An 18,999-nucleotide genomic window follows, 5' to 3' on the forward strand; every position below is an offset into this window, starting at 1 on the left:
TAGTGTTCCTAATATATTTCTTAGGTTTCCTTGACATTCGATATATATATTTTTAAAGATAAAGATCATACCTATATCAAACTAGTGTCTTATTCAAGAGGGATGTACTCGTTTAAGCCACTTTTGTTTTGACTGAATGGCTTGTAGATTTATAACATGCCAGTATATTTACAGCTTGCAATTAAAGACTTCTACCAAATAATACAATTCAAAGCACAAATCATAATAGCTCTTATGTACAGCTTTCAAAATATAGTAAAAATGAAAATGGGATGGACTCTTAAAGCAAAATAAAAATCATAAAGCTGTATTTCAGGGTCTGTATAAACACACCTGAGGTTTTATGGCTTTTTGATTGTTGTCACTGGTTGACGGACAGCAGAGATTGCTTAGAATTTTCCTGAATTCACTTGCATACATCATACAAGAAACCTAGAAGACAAGCATGTAAGGATATTCCCTGTCACGATTATAAAAATAATTATTTTTTCATCAATTTTATACCTTAAAATTACATGTCTTAACATTTTATTAGCAACAATTTTCCATCAGCACTGAGGTCTGCATACAAAATAAAGTGGGCCTGCCTCTCAGCTGCCTTATATCTTCCATAGCTATTTGTGCAAAAAATGTGGTAGATGCTATCTGTATGACTTGTTTTTTATCTATTTTACTTCAGTGTAAATGATAAAGTAAATAGTGGATTATTTGGCAAAAGCAGGAAGCTGGGAAAATTAAGCATCTTCCTAATTTTGGCACTAACTCACTAAGGCTTCATTTACACAACAAACTTTACCATGTACAGTGTTTGTCAACATTTATGTGAGCTGACATGAAGCAATGTATATTTTGTTGTGGTCTCATTGACAAACTGTTCTGTGGCAAACTTAAGAGGGGAAACTTGTTCAACCACATTAACATTTTGTATTATAGAGCAAGCTGTTCTATATTTGGGTATAAACATTCATCTTTGTGCAGCAGTTCCACAACTACTAACAAAAGGGGATACAATCTATGAACTTTTCTTGAATAATTCTTTATTCTTTTTTTTGGTTGAAAGATGCTAATAATTTCAAATTATTTTAGAGTATACTCTGCTTATATGCCTATTGAAGTACACGATGTGCTAAACTGCATGACACAATGTCAGCTGACTGTCTTGCCTACTGTTTACAACAACTCTTAACAAACACTGGCGATTAACTGCATACATTGCTTAGGTGTATAGCATCTTTCAGCTCCCCTGACTCATCTGTAACTCAGCTGTAGTCTGTTTAATTATGCAAGAAACAGTGAAGGGGAAGCAGCTGTTAATGGGTTGCTAGCTGACGTGTATAGCCTCTTTCAGCTCCCCTGCCTCATTTGTAACTTAGCTGTAGTCTGTTTAACTAAGCAAGAAACAGTGAAGGGGGAACAGCTGCTAGCCGAAGCTTTGAAAATGTCTGAAGATGTTGGCATCTAGCTGGTTTCACTACTATCCCCTTCCTTTTCCAGGCTTCTAATAGCAGCCCTGAAGCCTTGAAAATTTCAGGGCTTCTAACTAGGCACGTATTTAATCAGTGTTGTTTTCATTAAGGTTTGGTAAATGCTTATTCCAGGTAAGCACAAAGCTTTTATCCATTTCTGAGGTTATGCACCTGTATGGAGTATACTGAAAATACTTTCACTTATGCTATATGTATTTGCAAGATGAGTGAATTAATATTCATTGTTCATGAGGTTATAAGTGTGAAGAAAAAGAGGGCTATGGTAGAAACCCTTTTGCAATTTCAGCTTCAGTAGGTCCCACTACCAACTGTTTTTAATTTCTACTACCCGGATTAGTCAGAGGATTTTCCTCTTCATGTCATGGCATTTACCATGCTGTGTGAAACATAATCATAAAAATACAAAACTGGAAGTCATCCAGTCCAAACTCATGCAGGTTTCACTGTGTCTCAGTAATTCCATACAGATGCTTATCCAGGTGAGTCCAACAAAGAAGATCCTGCAGCTTCTGTAGAGCAGTTTATTACATTGTCCTGCTCCTTCTGCTTGTGGGATTTTTATTCCTACCTCCCCCCACCCCACATTTAACGTACATCTGTTTTGGGGCAGTTGAAACCCTTTCTGTTATGTCCTGTTGCCCATCATGACAAAAGAATACAATGCTTCACCGTCTCCATTAGGGCAGCCCTTCACATATTTGAAAACTGCTGTCATGTACCTCCTGATTCTCCTCTCCTCCAAATGAAACGGCTAGTTCCTCCAACCTGTCCTCACATGATTTGAATTCTAATTCCTTTGTCCACATCGTGTCTCTGTCTCTCATCTGGATCCTCTCCAGCATCTTTCCACCCTTTCTTAAAGGTGGTTCTGTGTCAAAGCTCTGCTGTCATGGTGACCTGACCAGTGCCTGGTCTGGCATTTGATACTTCGGCTACCATAACCTGACTTCTTTTTTGGATGGGTTAACAGTGTGTGTGTGTATCCACAAGCTGTGTGCTCTGCAAAGCCCGTATGCAAACCTGGGAAGCACAGTCCTATTTGGCGCACAGAAGAAACATGGGCATGTGCCCACACAGGAACTGTTAGGAGCTCCTGGTTGTTAGAGGGGCTATCTGGTGTGTACCAACTAATTCCTTGGGACAATGGAAAACAATAACAGGGACAGGAGTCAGGGTCAGAAGCTGATAAGGAGCGCTCTAAGGGGGCGGGGGGCGGGGGGGGTTGGCACCAAGCAGAGTGAACCAGCCAGGGCCCGCTGGCCCTTGAACAATTAAAAGCATAGGCCTGTTTGACGCATAAGGGGAAACATAGGCCTTATGCCCACACAGCAACAATTAGCTTCTCCGTGTTATTAAGAGGGGGCTATGGGGCATGTATGTCTCAACTCATTTCTGGGAACAGCTAAAGAGAAAACTGAGGGAGCTGCACCTATTCAGTCTGGAGAAGAGAAGACTGTTGGGAGATTTAATAACAGCCTTCAACTCCCTGAAGGGTGGTTACAAAGAGGAAGGAGCTAGACTGCTCTCAGTGCTGGCAGGTGACAGAACAAGGAGCAATGGTTTCAAGTTGCAGCAGGGGAAGTTTAGATTAGATATCAGGCAAAACTTTGTTACTAGGAGGGCAGTAAAGCACTGGAACAAGTTACCCAGACAATGTGGGGGACTGTGCCAGCCAGTGCTGGGGAAGCTGTTCAAGTGCTTGGGGAAGGCGGGGTGGGAAATGCTTGCCTCTCCAGTGGAGGAAGGGGCAGGGGGCCCTTCAGGGGCAGTAGAGAGCTGCATGGCAATGAGGCTTTTGCTCACAAGGGTGGGGGTGGGAGATGCTGGAGGGAGCGGGGAGCGGGGGGCTGCAGGTTGGGAGCGAGGGGCGCTGGGCAGAGCTGTGGGGACAGGGCCTGTGGGTCAGGAGTGAGTGGCACCAGCAGGACGGGGGGACAGGGGACTGAGGGTCAGGAATGAGGGGCATTGGCATGGTTGTGGGGGCATGGCCTGGGAGTGAGGGGAACAGGGTGTGGGGGGCTGTGGGTCAGGAATGCAAGGCCCTGGCAGCACCAGGGGGCTCCAGGTCAGGGTTGAGGGGCACCAGCATGACCCAGGGGGGCAGGGTACTGCAGATGGGGAGTGAGGGAGGTTGTGGCTTGGGAGTGAGGGGCAATGCAATGGGCAGGGACAGGGCACTGACAAAGCACTGCTCCCCCCACAACCATATACACTCCCCCCATCCCCTCCCTTGCAACCGGTGTCCAATTTTTGGAACTGAAAATACAGTAACCCTACTCTTGAGTGTATATTGACAACATTCTCTAGGAGTGGGACATTGGTTGCCTAGTTCTGCTTTTCCTGGGGCAGGGCCTGTGCTGTGGCAGGGTTGGGGCCAGTTTCAGGCAGTGTTTAGACGTCCAGTTCTCAACCCGTGGGTCGTGGCTAGGGTGGCCATCGTAGAGGACATTTCAGTTTTCTGCTATTCTGTCCTCTATTGATATGAAAGCTGATGCCTTTATGTCCTCAATTTTTCTCTTCAAGAGAAAAATAGAGGACATAAATGGCACCCGGTTCTGTCTGTATCAAGAGGACAGAAGCATTGGCGACGCATGGGGGGGTGCAAGTGTACCCCCTACGAAAAGGCACCTGCAGGTGGTCATTGCTCACCACACCCCCCTCGCTGGCAGCGTCCTCTATCCGGCAGCGTCTGCGGCTGGTTGCCGACCCCGGTTGCCTTTCGCCAGCCCCCTGGGGACAGTGCCGGCAGCCTCTGCACGAGCTCACCACCGCCGCGCTCCTGCCGCTGTCATGCCCCGCCAGGCCCTGGGGGCACGTGTCGTTCATGGGCAGCGGACAGCCCGACTCTCCTCTATGATGGCCACTGTAGCCGTGCCCCAAAATGGGTTGCAAGAATATCCGAAACACAAACTTGAAAAAATGGGTTCTTCTGGCAAGGAGAAACCTGCGGATCCAGCCTGCGAGGGTCCTGCGCACCCGCCCCACACCCTGAGGCGCCGGGACTGACGAGCCCTGGGTGTGGACCACAATGGGTCCTGGTCCAAAGGGAACAACTGATCTCAGTTTGAGATGATGGTTGCCTGGGGGCTATTCCCGCCTCAGGCACGGGCTAGACGATCCTGGGCGAAGGCGGGAGGCGACTCGCTCCGCTGGCAGGAGCGGGTTGGGGCGGGGCGGCAGTGTCGCAGCCCCGCCCCGCCGGCTCTGGCGCCTCAGCCGCCCGCCGCCAAGCGCCGCCTCCCGCCTCCTGCCCGGGCTCCCCATTGTCTGCGCCGCGGCAGCAGCGCGGGCGCCGGCGGGGGGCGGGAGCCGAGCGAGGGCGCGATGCCGGGCGCGCAGGGGCTGCGGCCGGAGCCGGCGCGGGCGGCGGGCAGCTGCTGAGCGCGGCGGGACCCGCCGACCCTGCCGCCGCCCCGATGGAGGTGCCGGGCGCCGCCAAGGCCAGGAGGAGCCCCCCCGGCGGCTGCGAGGCGGCGGGGCCCGGCGAACCCCAGCCCGCGCCGTCCCCCGGCCCCGCCGGGCGCGGCTCGCCCGGGCTGCCCGACCCACCCGCCTACAGGCTGGAGGATCTGGAGACCTTGGCCACCGTGGGTGAGTGCCGGCCGGCCGGCGGGCGGGGGGGGATGATGCCGCTGCTGCTGCTGCCGCCCCGCCCCGGGTTTCTTTTGCGCCTTGGCGCGTAGCGCAGGCTGCGGTCAGCCCCGGGATGGGCATCCTGCCCTGGGCATTGTGAGCTCTGCAGGTCCTCTCCTCGTGTGCGGACTCGCACGCGAGTGCACGCGTGGTATGTATGTGCGTGGACATGCCCACCTGCACATACAGTGTGGACGTGCCCGCATGTTTGCACACATGCCCATATGCACCTGCGTGCCTGTGCTCAGTGTGGACATGCCCACCCTCATGCAGACGTGTGCCCGCACACATGCGTGTATGGTGGACGTGCCCGCCCTCATGCGCACACATGCCCACACGCATGCATATGGTGGACATGCCTGCCCACATGCATGCACTGTGTGGTTGGGTGCACCCTCATGCACATGCATGCCTGCATAGACACAGTGCGGACGTGCCCACACACATGCATACCTGCGCGCGCACAGAGCAGGGGCACAGACACACATGCTTACACACGCATGCAGTGCAGTCATACCGGCATGGACATGCATGCCTGCACAGGGATGCACACGTGTGTGCTCACACACTTGGTACCCACTCACATGGTGCTCATGCATGAGCACATGCACATGTGTGTGCATGCTTGTGCATGCACATACACAGACACATGCATACGCACACATGCATATACACCCCCCATCCAAATGCTGTAGGAATAGTTGTTAATGTTGCTTTACAACTGCCCTGTGTGGTTGTGTGTAAAAGTATGAACGTTGATAACAATATTACTAATGTGACTACTACTACTAATATAACGTTCAAACAGGGGTGCTAGGCATCACTGGAAGCCTTCAGGGTTGCCTGCCTCATCAGATCTAGTGGCAAGATTGTTTTGGAACCACAGCTGAAGCTATAACATGACTTGGCCTGCCTGTGTGCCTGCAGCGAGCCAGCATTATTCAGCATTAAACACTTTTTAGTAATAATACAGGTTGTATACATCTTTGTCTCACTCATCCAAGTTGTGGTAATAGAAAGCCATGGTTCAAACACACTTGGGCCTCCAAAGAGAACCAGGTGTGTGTGTGGCGGGGGGGGAGGGGAGACAGAGTGAAAGACTGTGTGTGTGTGTGTGTTTCACAGTCTGAATCCATGTGCCCCCTTCCCTCTCTAAAACCAGTGCACATCTGCTTTTCACTGAAAAGAATTGTGGAAGCAGGGTAAGGTAGCTTAACTTGTTTTTTAGCACACCTTATATAGGTCTTTTATGTGGGTGCCATTGTTGCAGAGCAGTGCACCTGTTTCAACAGTTGATACTTTAGACACAACTCCAATAATTTAAATTGAATTTGCATCCTATTAGGTTTCAGCATGTGTGATCGTTCCAAAAGTATGTACGTTTATAAATGAAATGGTTCTTGGCTTTGCTTCAAATGGTTGTATATCCCGCATTAGCAAACCCTTAATTATATTTACATTACAATACCAAACAGTGTACTATCAGAAGATTTCTTGGATGGATTTAGCCAAGCAAATGTGGTAGACCTCTTTCCTACTCCCCCACTCTAATGCTGTGGTTTACTGCATTTAACAAAACCTGTTGTAATACAACTCCTCTGCTCCCCTGGCCTATCCACCCTTTCAGTACTATAGCATTAACAGTGTTTTTTTGTTGGTTTTTTTAATAGAAAAGCTTTATAATGCTATCTGCTCATAACCTTTATTGTTTTTAAATACTCAAAAAATAAAGTGTGAACAAGAGCTTGTAATTATAAGGGAATTTGCATGAAAACAACACCTTGCTGCTTAGGTTCCACTGGAAGTGATTAATCTTGTTTGTGACATCACAACTAGTTGCTGTGGTAACAGTTGTCATCACAGAGGATTATAACTTCAAGTGCAGACACAAGCTCCAGGAAAGGACCAATTCTTAAACAAAAATCTAATTGTCATGGAAATGTCCCCAAGGCTAACCAGGAAAACAAAAATCAGCAGAAGATTTATTCCTAAACAACATCTTTTCAGAGTTTTCTACAAAGTGATTCTTAAAGTTCTAAAAAAGGGAAGTCAGTGTTCTGAAAAGGATGGGTTGGGGCTTATGTCTTGGAAAATTGTCGAGTCCTGTCTGAAACAGGCAGAGCAGCTAACGCACTTTTAGCTTCTTTTTGTGCCTTTCTTTTCCACTGGTTGGGTTTTCTTGGTCAGTTGTCTCTCTCTACCTTAGAAGCTGACCAATTCTTTACCTCTTTCAGGAAGGAAGCACTGTAAACACAGTTGTTTCATATTAGAGACGTTACAGAAAAGGAAGAGAAACTACAAAAGTTGAGGGATGAGTGAAGTGTATACAGCTACTTGTGGGTGTAGCCTCTAGGGCCTCATCTAAAAGTGGAAGTTGAGTTGGTTTAATGTAAATTGGTTTTAAACTTGATTTAGTTAAGCCAATACAGATCATTGTGCTGACACCCATTTTAGTTTCTCTCTCTTTGGTGTAGCTTAAACCTGTTTCTAATTGACTAATACTATGCTATGTATTCCATTGGTATGCAAACTGGAGAAGTATAATTTGTTGTGACAATCCCAGTTTGTTTCCCTTTGCTTACATTTCATAAACTCATATTATCTGCTTATTGGTTAAATGCATAATTTGTTTTACTGCATGACATTGTTCAGGCTCCCTGCCTACTTTGTCATTTAAATGTATTCCCTTTAACTAGTTACTAACTGCAACTGGCCACTTGGTAACTAATTCTACTTTGTTACTATACAAGAAACAGTGAAGGGGAAAGGAGGTATAAGAAGCCTTCAAAATGCAGGAGCTAGTCAGTCTCCTATCTGTCAAGAGCACCGTATTGATGGGAATGTACTCTTTTCATTAAGTTTGGATACGTACATATTCCTTGTAAGTGCATAGATTTTTTTTTAGGCATGAGGCTATGTACCTTTAAACCTGTAAAATAGGTGATCTGTCTTGTGTATCTACAGAATCTTTTTCATTGGTTTAGCTAAATGGGTTTTAAAGCATTCCTCTTTCCACCCACACTTTTCCAAGTATGAGCAGAATGAAATGAAGAATGCTACAATCAATTTCACTGAAAGAATTTAGAACACTGTGCATAACGGTCAAATTGTTACAGGAATTAGTCAATTTTATTCCACTGATGCTGTGGAAAGCTATGCACAGTATCAGGGATGTTAGGAACCATTTGCAGAGAACAAACGCCTAACAGCTGTAGGCCATGGGAAATTGTATAAGCAGAGCTAAGCAGGGGAAAGAGATGATAGCATCTGGAATGTTTTACACTTAATCATCTCAGGGTATGTCTATACTGCAGCCATTGTAATATGTATAGACATACCTGAACAAACTTTAAGCTAGCTAGCTTTGGTACCATTATACAGTGTGACTGCAGTGTATACTCAGCATAAACTGTAAAGTGTGCATGACAAACTGGGCAAATGCACTGGGGCTAACTCAAAGTATTCACTGAAGAGAGGAGTGTGTCTGAAATATTCCTTTGCTCCAGAGTTGGCAAGACACTTTCCCCAGTCCTGGATTGGATACCTATGGGCATATCCATACCACCTCCAGGAAAATCCTGAGATGACTGAGAAACAAGTCCCACCCATTTGTTCCTGTATTGCATGTTGAAAAAAACGTTGCTGTGAGAGTATTGATGGGCATGTCCAGCACAGCTCTTGGGAACTCAAGACTGGGAATCTGCAAGCATCCCTGAGCCAGGACCAAGAAGAAAGTGTACAGCATTTTTTTAGCAAGCAGTGTGTGCAGAGCAGGAACTAGCAGACAGGATTTGTTTCTCAGTAGGTATCAAAGTTGCCACAAAGAAGGAATGTATTCTTCAGGGGTGGAAGATGACTGTGCTCTTTTTAAAGCACATTCTTTGGAAGGGGTGGAAGGGTGTCCACTTTTTATGTAATTGCCTAGCAGATACAACTTTCATCCAGGCCATGGGAGTTCTGGGTTCAGTGCTCTGCTCTGCTAGAGAGAGTTCAGAACCACATCTCCAACCTACCCAGGGAGTTTACTAACCACCAGACTGGAGGCTATGCTGAGTTGAGGGTATTACCTAGCACTCTGTTTGAAATCGTGTTACTACAGCAAACAGTGAAATATTCATATGGCCAGAGAAAGAACAAGGAGGAACTTGACTTTCCCACTGATCAGGGCCCTCTGCTGCTTATGCATAAAAAGTGTGCTTTTTTATAAAGCTGCCTAGGCTAGCTCCACCCCCTAGTTACCTAAATCAGCCCCAGCTAGATCAAGCCCTGTCATTCAGTGACTGCAGGTTGGGAAAGAAAAGAAAAGATGTGTGTGTAACGCGCACACACCCCTCCCTAGACATCCAAAGTCACCAGACCAGGTCCCAGTCCCACTGCTGAGCAGCTTATCTCAGAGCAGCAGCTTGCTGCTTTATTTACTCCTTCATGACTCGTGTGTGTCAGTGTTGATGGTAGGTTTACTAAGAGGTTAGATTACCTATACAGTGGTTTGGATAGGGATGATCCTGCCTCTGGCAGTGGGTTGGGCTAGATGACATGTGGAGGTCCTTTCCTTTTCTATGATTCAATCATTAAATATCCTTTTTAATACAAGATTTAAAAGAAGTTATGTATGATGAGAACTTTTTTTCCCTATTTCCCACCTAAAATCTTAAGATTAGGTGATGGCTAAGTCCATGCTTTTAGTTGGCAAATACCCTTTAGTTTTACTTTTGGGGGGAGGGATGGCAAAATGATGTAGCTAACATGAAAATGTTAATAATTGCTATCATAACTTGAAAACCATAATGATCATACTGTGTGACAGAAGTTTCATTTTCTTTCCTTTTTATCATGGTTGTTCCTTTTTTCATCTCCTCATTCCACAAGATCGTACTTGTCCTTGAACAAGTCTGCTAATGACAGAGTGGTAGTTTTAGAATGAAAGTGACCAGGCACAAATCAATTTAGTTTGGTTGCTGTTGCAGGTTTACGTGTGTCCCACAGATTGACTGTAAGAATATCATGAAAATTAAAGAAAAAGATGCTGCATATTGAAGGGTCCTTGTTCTTATTGTACTGGTGAAATGAAAGGGAGAACCAAGTGTTCTTCATTTTTCCCCTCCCTCCCCTGAGAAAAGGGAGCATATGTTTTTGACGATTAAAATATGTACAAACTAAGGGTGAAGAATAGAGGGAGCAGAGCAGAAATAAGTTTGTGCGGGGGGGAAAAAGTGGCATGAGAGAAAGAGAAATACAGTGTTTATCCATAGCATTGCATTTACTTTGACTACAAATCTTACAAAACTAGTTAGTTGACAGCTGACAGCAAGTCACACTTTCAAATTCAGTCACATCTCAAGGAACAAGGAGAAGAAAGCGTGTGACTGTTTTGGGATGAGTCAAGTTCCCCTCTCCTCCATTGTAGAAAAATTAAACTAATTCCCTGGGCAAGTGTGCACACAACATTTGGGCATTTTAAAACAAGATAAGGTCATTTCCCAAGCTACTGGAGCAAAAGAGTATGTAGGTTATTAGGACATGTTCCCCAATATTCAGTGAAATGTAGAGAACAGTTTTCTAAGGAAAATCATAGAGTTTTCACTGAAATTGGTCGGCAACAAAACGGTGAAAAGCAAACCACAGATTAATTTTGTATGGGAAATGGATAAGAATAAGAACCTTTTTATTTTTGGTTTCTGCCTGTTTAAGATTCATTCTCAACCCTATATTGCAGTTGGTAACAGAACTGTGCAACAGTGCTGTCTGTCTGTGAGGTAAAAGGCTCAAATAATCTGGCGGCATCTGCATTTTAAAGTTAAAGAAGGATGAAGCATGCAAAAAGCAAAATACTGCCCTCTCTTTAATAACAAACCAAAAACACAGTAGAGAGAGGTGTACATCTCAGGATTTCTTCATCATGAGGTGATGAATCACAACCAAAACTGGAAGAGGTGGAAAGTTTAGTTTTAACCTGAACACATATATAGATACTGAGTTTGATTGGCAAAGAGATTTGTATTGAGCAGTTCAACCATTTTCTCAGTGTTCAGTTAAACTTGCTGGCAGTATAAAAGATGTTTTAAAAAACCCCTCTGAATCTACAAGTGAGAAGCAATGAATTCTCACTCAAGGTATGCTGTGAAATACAGAAAATCTAAAAGTGGAAAAGAGATTTGTGTATATGTTTTATTTGGTTTTGGGTTGAAAAGCGAAGTACAGCCATCAAGTGAAATTTCACAAATTGAAAGATTGGAAGTGTGTGTACATATTGTACAGGCTTCTTTGCACAAATGTTTTATTGCCTTTATTCAGTACAGAAAGAGAGAGAAATCATGAGCGCAGATAAAAACAGTGTAACTTGTGTAGTGTTTGATGCAGTTGGTAAAAAGAGGCTTTTCAGTGTGCTTATTATCAATTAATTTCTGTACAGACTACACTTCAGACTGCATCTGTAGAAGCAGTCCTCATTGACAGCTGTATGGAAACCTGACCTTTACTGGAGAATTTGGGGGGGGGGGATATGTGTTATACTGACACTTTTTATGTTCATAAGAGAACTCAGTGAAGATAAGACCTAAGCCTTAGGGACTGAACTCTACAAGAAAACAAGGTATATCAATAAACTTTTATTTTAAATTGGAGGTAAGTGTGTGAAAGTGTTCACTTTCAAGCTACAAGATAGAAATGTTTCAATCTACCTGGAGGAAAAAGCCCATTTTTAAAGTGAATCAGCAAAGTTATATCGTTGAAGTATAAAAGTGCATTTTGTTGAGCTGCTGCCTATGCTTATGCTGTATAAGGGTTGCCTCTCTTGATTTGAAATTAATAGTATATGTTTTAATTGATCCTTCTTTCATACCAGGAGTGTATTGGAAGTCACCGTATCAAATGTAGTTGAGCCTCTTCTGTAGCACTAAGAGTACTGTGGTGTTGGGGAAAAGGCTGCAAAGGATTCAGGATACATCTGAGGTGTTTCTTGTCTGGCTAAATGTGGAGGCTCATGGGTGAACAAAACAAGAGCTATTTGTTTTGGTAGCTGAGTACACTAGGATACTTTAATCTTTTTTTAAAAGACAAGGAGCAAAGGAATGGTCATGTACTTAAGGAACAGAAATGGGAGTGAGGTTCTGTGCAACTGATAAGTCCCTCAAGGCTTCACTTTCCAAAGTGTTGAGCACCTGCAACTCCCAATGACTTCCTTTGGAGCTTTGGGTACCTTGTATCCCTGAAAATTAGGTGCCTTTTTCTTCACTAGAATAAATGAGAGTAAGAAGGCTGATGAAATTCTCAGGGGAGCTAAGGCTTCGCTAGTTTATGAAACGCACATGAGTCTAATAGAAGGTGTTGCATTCAGGAAGTACAGAATGCATGTATAGAATACAAAAAGATGAGAAGCAGGGAGAACCTTGAATAGAGCTGAATGCAGGAGGAAACAAGAGAACAGATGAAGCAAGCATGGGAGAGACCCAGGAAGTGGACAGGAGAAATGGATTTGATTAGGAAAGAAAAAAGGTGAGATTTAACAGTGAGGAAATATTGGATAGATGGCTGGAGAGAAGGAGTTAGGGAACTGGAAGAAAGAAAGAAGTAAGAAAATATGCAATCAACCTCTGAGGATGGTGAATTCAGTTAAATTTCGGGTCCTTTTATTATACTGTACTTTTCCAGGAAGTTTCTGCTTCCAATGCTTTTTGACAGGCGGGATTAGTTGGTGTTTATGCAGTCAGTCTTTAGTATAATTACAGCTGGGGAAAGTAAGGATGTACCAGTAGAATGGATTTTTTTAAAAATCCTAAACTGTTTAGGGTCAAATCTGGAGGAGACAGGGTTGTGATGGTTTTGTAGGTTGGAGCAGGCAGAGTGTGAAAGTGGGAAAAACATTCATTTAATATAGGATTTCTGCAAAAAGCATTTTTGTGCCACCTTTTATATGATACAAATCAAAAAAGAAATTAAAAATGTATATACTACATCTGACAATTCTATAAATAGATCATTTCAGTAGCTTTAAATGTGAAGAAAAGCACTTCTCAGTTTTACGAACTTATTAAGAATGTATCATCTTGCTCTTTCAGAGATTTCTCCAGAACTGGGAGGGAAAAAAAAGCTTACCACCTGTGTAGCTCATAATCAATTGACCACAATTTTTTTCTTATGTAGTAAAGATTTTTTTTTTTAATTTGGCCAGGAGAAGATAATAGTACATCTTTTTTAGATAAAGGCCACTTCATTGCAGAGGGGAAATACAATAGCTCTGGTGTCAATGATTGTTGTAATCCATGCGATTATACATAGACTTCACAGTTTGAATGGAATTTTTGGTAAACATTCAGAGACTGAAGCCTGGCTGCTCTAAGTATGCTGTTATTGATAACAGCATATATGGGGTATATAGTGTTAAAAAAAAACCCAAAACCAAAAAAACATACGTCAGGTATGTGTGCACAAAATAACTTTTTGGATTTCATTTAGCCGTTGAACAATAGAATGAATATAACACACCTTCAGTGTATGAAGTAGATTTTTTTTTTAACATCTTCCCATTGTTATAGGTCTTGTGTGGGGAAATAATGTGCCTCATCCTGTTTGGCTGTCAGTCTTTATACCTGGTGAATTCTTATTCTTACGACTGCTTTTGTATCCTGCCATTAGTGGCTGTGACTTACTGTGCTGCTATATTAAAGAACTTTCCACTCTGCTGCCCTCTTCACTACTACCTCTATCCAGAATAGTTGATAGCTGCTGCATAGATCGGCTGGTAGCAAGTGCTCAGGAAATGAGACAGCTGTCAGCTGTTCCAGTAGGGTTGATGTGTTCTGTATGATGCACTTGACTTCAGCTAGTTTGGGGTTCCTGTCCTTTGGAATATAAAGCTAGCTAATGTTGTGGCACAAGTCATTTCCATAAGGTAACTGGGCTGGTAGACCTTTTTGATGTAATGCAGCTGCTGATGAAGGTAGAATGAATATTAGTGTAATCCAAAACCTAAGCTGTGTCTGGTGTACTGTTTTCCTTTATTCTATAAAATGGATACTGTTTTGCTTTGTGTATGGGGTAGGAGGAAGTACATAATAGAATTAACAACGTTATTTATTCATAGGCATTGCAAAGTTAATATTTACTTTTAAATAAAAAGTAGTAGTTTCAAAATCTAAAATCCTGTGCAGATTGTTTATATACAGTAATAAACAAAAATAAACTTCTCTGGACCCCAAGTATCACTGAAAGTGGTGGTGATTTACTTAAAAAAACAAGAAGGTTTATTGGTGTGGAATTCTGAATATCATTCTAGTACATCTTAAACAGGAATTTTACTTTGATTTGGCTTGGTTATGAGTAGAAATACCTGTCTTCATATAATATTCCTACCAGTGACTTGGATATTTTTTCATGGTGACAGTAGGTGACCTGATGTATTAACATTGATGGTTCATGTGTGACTTAAAAGTACCAAATTTTCGTGGGTTTCAACAAAGATCCTGGTTAGCATCATTTTTAGGTGCATTTCATGTACCATTCTAGAGTCAGGAATTGCAATGCATATTACACTTTGTCTGCTCTTTAACAAGCATTCAGCCTGTGGAGCCAGGTCATTGGTACATGGGCTTGAAGTGGGGTGGTCCTGTGGCAGCAGCCACACATCTGGATGAGACCCACAGTGCTGGAGCTCCAGCTGCACAGTGGAAAGAAGCCCAGTATTGTTGGCACTTGAACAAGCTGTGGTGCCGGCTTCTGAGCTGCTTCTCAGTGCTGCAGGGGCTTCAGCAATGTCTTTTTCACCTGGATGCTTGGTTGCCATGGCAAGAGGCAGCCTTGGTGACTTTGACACCCCTGCACTAAGGGGTATTTAGGAGGGTATTGTAGGAATTCAGCCTCTTTTTTTCTTTTTTTTAAGATCCTGACAACTTCTACATTTTTGTTGCTGTTAATCTATGGGTAAAACATTTCTGTAATATCTCTGGGCGCTGAAAGGGGAAAGAAACTGAATCCTCATGGACTTGTGCAAAGTCCCTGGATGTGGCTAGGGCACTCTCTCTTCAATTCATTACTTTGGGCCAGATGACCATTTGGTTTTGGTTTTTTTTTAACTTTCGTACTGTTTTGGTGAGGGTTGGAAGCAGGGTTTGATACTGTGCAAAGATTTCACTCTTTGTGCGAATAGTGTCTTAGGAGAAAGATATTCACATTCAGTTTCAGGGAACTAGTGAATAGTTTCCTTTTTTGTGGGAGACTAAATTATGATAAGGAGGCTTCCTGTCCAAGTTTAAATGTCCAAATGGCTGACCCTCCCTTCCCCCCCCCCCAAAAAAAAACCCCAACAACACAAACAACTCTTTGTTCCAGACTTTTAACTTAATATATTGAATCTTAGATTGTAAATGTCACAGTTTCCCTTTAGTTCTTAAGAGCATGGCAGATACTGTATTGAGGATATGATTAATCTGTTAATCATACTGTAAACAGAACCTCTGCCACACATTCAGAGTGTGATTAATGGTGGCTGGTTTTTATCGTGCCTTAAATTGGGTAGACTTAACTCTGTGAGCTCCATAGCTCACTGTACCCCTGGCAGGGTGCTTAGTTTGGCCTGTGGCTCCCGTAGACACTGGGTTCAGGTTGGTGTAAGCCCTGCAGCTCATCCTGACCTGACATGTTGCTTACCTTGCCCTGCAGCTTTTGAGGGAGCTGTGGGGTTGGGCAGCCAACCAGTCGGGCTTGTCTGCCTGGCTAGGCTGATGAGCAGGGCGGGGGTTGTTTAAATTTGTCTTCTGGAGGAGTCCCTGGTCAGAACCTTTGCTAATCCCAACTGGTTGTTCTTCCAAATGGGATTGGTCCTTGATTCCAGCAGTTGCACATCTGGCCATATGCGTAACATGACAGTACGTGTGCTTATTGGGTTCAGGGATTTCATAGATTTCATAGACATCAGGGCTGGAAGGGACCTCAGGAGATCGAGTCCAGCCCCATCTCACCATTAACTGAATATCTGCTAGGGGCTGATGGTTTTCTGTAGTCATGGGTTTCAGGAAAAAATCCCAAAACAAAACACATCATTTTTAGCTCTGAAAAAATAACTATTTTGTTGAATTCTTCTCTCCTTTGTCAGTTAACTCTGAACTTTGGAACTATAGTTCCCATAAATTAATTCTAACTTCAGTACAAACTCTGAAGGATGTTGGAAAATAGGGCTTAGGGGATAAATGGTTTAAAAAAACCAACATATTCTTGCTGTTTGTACTTCCTTTTGTCATCAACATGTCAGCAGCCTAAAACTTCTGAATTTGTCCTAATATATTGATGATGCAAAAAATGCCATTTTAACATGTGTTGGAGGAATTGTGTACGTGCTAAGAGCAACATCTGTTGTGTTTTTATGTCCATAGTAGTTGGTTAGAAGCTATGTGAGGTGAGAGGCATAGGAGATTAGGTTTGTGGGGAAAGGAGAGAAAACCATTAGAGGAGAAACAGTCTGGTTAAGACAAGTGTCTGTGAGTGTTTTCACTACAAAATTAACATATTTAATATGAAATAGAAACATAGCTCTTGGAAAAAAAACAGGGAAAAATTTCTATTTGATAAAACTGAGTGTTTAAAATATTAAAAGTGCTTTTTCTGATAACCACTTACTGTACCTGGTGTTTACCCTCTCCTACTACCACAGGTAAACAAAAACTTTCTGATTTTTTTTTTTTCTCCCCCTCCTCCCAATTTCTATTATTTTTTACTATATCTTTCAAATATTCAAGGTGTTTTTCTCCTTATCTGGAAGATATCTTACTATACCAGTTTAAGCCAGAGTCTTGTTTTAGAATTGTTTTCATGCGTTGGATTATATTATATTCAACAATTTATTAAAAAAAAGAACCCTCTCCACTTAAACATTTTACATAATGGATTATTTATATGTATTGTTGTTATATGCAATAATTGTGTTTACTGTATGTGGAAAAAAGATTGCAGTGGGAAAGATCTTTATATTTCCTTAGATTTGGTTCATTTTGTACATTTCCCAAGGTTAGTTTTCACTGCTTCCATTTTTGTAGTCAGTTATTGGTAAGCAGAAACATGGCTTGATAAAGGGTAGTACAAACTTACTGGATTGTGATGCTTATTTAGAAAACTGTAATAAATTTACAGTTCAAGATACAGTAGGAAGAATTAATTTGAATGGGTCACATGCTACGTTATGTGTAAAATCAGGATTACATTCCGATTCTTTTGTTCTTCATGCTCAAAAAAGTATTTTGATGACTGAAAAGCCTTTTAGAAAAATATTACTGGTCATGTAGCAAGAGATGCTAGTCTTAGACCTATGGCTGATTCCATGAAACTGAAAAGCGCAGCATAACTTCACTTTGCAAGCAGGAAGTAAGGAATGTTATTTCTGTAAACATTAAAAACTGAGATGTAATTCCATGGAAGATGAGCCTGACTGAAAGCCAGGAAGGGCAGCAGAAAAAAAAGACAAAAAAATCAAAATCCTGTTGGGCAAGGTTTTTCTTTCAGTGTATAAGCATTCCATATTAGTACACATTATATAAAATCCTTGAACAGTGGAAATATTTATCTTAGAAGAATACACCAATGATAAAAAGTCCAATGCTGAAAGCTAAAGAGAGTTATCTTTCAAACTCAAGTTAGTTTGTTCTAGTTTCTTAGGAATGTAAAATCTTCTGACACCCTGCAGGTGAGCCTACATAATCTAAAATCTTGTCAGGTACTGCCCCCCTTACTCTTCTTAAACAGATAAAAATTGCAAAAGTAGTTAATTATAAGATGGTTCTAAAAATTACCAAGGGGTGCCTAAACCAAAGATTAAGCACTCCTTAAATGGAGATATGTATAAACTTAAGTGACTTAAACTTGTAGAATAGTATATCTTATCTAACTTTGCTGTTTGATCTTAAAAGTTGTCAAATGTCAAAAAATGGTTAGGAATATACTGTGGGTCCACAACTCTACAATTCTGCATCTTATTTTAAGTGTTGCTTTGGTTGCTGTAGATTTCTTGGAGGAATGTGATCTTGCCAGTAGAGGTGCACCAATACGTTGGTCCGATATTGGCTTGGCACCAATGTAAAGGAAATTGACTATATCAGAAATTGGCCTGATGTGACCGATAATTTGTCCGATAAATGCTCATGTGTGCATGCAGCGACAGTGCAGCACATAGGCTGTGAGGAGCACAGCCTGGGAGCTTGGAGAGCCGCATTCAGCTGAAAAGTCTGTTGTAGTAAAAGGGGAGTAGGGAGGCAAAGGGCATGGAGGGGGCATATCAACACCCCCTGTTGTGAGGGAGGGAGTGTGGCAGGGGCTGGGACATGTTCTGCCCAGTCAGGGTGGGAGGGCATAGGACAGACCCGTGGCTCGTCTGGGGGGTGCAGGGAGGGGTGGGGTGGCTCCTGCCTCTGTGCGCACCCTGGGAAGGCATGAGGAGGGGGGTGCCCCTGAATCTGCATGGGGCAGGGGAGGGTGGATTGCAGCTGCGGGCTGGGGCCGGGTGCCTCATCAGGGTCTTCCTGATCAGGTGGGAGGGAGGCTGGGCTGTGTCGCACATGGGACGGATGGCAGCAGTGCTGGGAGGGGCTCATTCCCTCCCTCATTTGCCCCCCCACGTTCCTTCTCTCCCCTTCCACCGCAACAGAATTACCAGCTCGACGCAGCTGTATCGGAATCGGATCAGTTATCGGCCAATACGCCTCCTTAAAAATCAGCTATTGGTATCAGCCTGTAGAATCTCTATCTGTGCACCCCTGCTTGCCGGAGGCGGTGGTGAATGGGCAGGAGAAGATGGATATCATTGTCTCAGCCTGAGCATGTGCCATCTGGATTGGCAGAGGATTCAAAGATCCTATGTAAAGAGTATTATCAAGAGAATAAAATGAAACGTAACAGA

General features: G+C 43.1%; 1 protein-coding gene and 1 long non-coding RNA gene across 3 annotated transcripts in view; one reads left to right on the plus strand and one right to left on the minus strand.

Annotated features, from left to right (window-relative positions):
• LOC149874575 (uncharacterized) overlaps positions 1-4,622 on the minus strand; it is a 116,959-nt gene extending 112,337 nt beyond the window's left edge. Inside the window, exons 1-2 of the long non-coding RNA XR_016439956.1 lie at positions 2,207-4,622; positions 334-432 (exon numbers count right to left, since the gene is read on the minus strand). This is a non-coding gene — a long non-coding RNA (uncharacterized LOC149874575). The remainder of the gene's footprint in view (positions 1-333; positions 433-2,206) is intronic.
• Positions 4,623-4,719: 97 nt separating this feature from the next.
• PRKX (protein kinase cAMP-dependent X-linked catalytic subunit) overlaps positions 4,720-18,999 on the plus strand; it is an 84,480-nt gene continuing 70,200 nt past the window's right edge. Inside the window, exon 1 of one of the 2 annotated variants that reach the window (XM_090064096.1) lies at positions 4,720-5,078. In XM_090064096.1, the coding sequence (XP_089920222.1) occupies positions 4,904-5,078 (175 nt within the window). In that variant the 5' untranslated portion in view covers positions 4,720-4,903. The remainder of the gene's footprint in view (positions 5,079-18,999) is intronic. The other variant, XM_090064088.1, reaches the window with a different exon arrangement.

The sequence above is a fragment of the Crocodylus siamensis genome, chromosome 1 (genome assembly GCF_052110815.1).
Source record: "Crocodylus siamensis isolate JL-2025a chromosome 1, ASM5211081v1, whole genome shotgun sequence".
In the NCBI taxonomy this organism is placed as follows: Eukaryota; Metazoa; Chordata; order Crocodylia; family Crocodylidae; genus Crocodylus; species Crocodylus siamensis.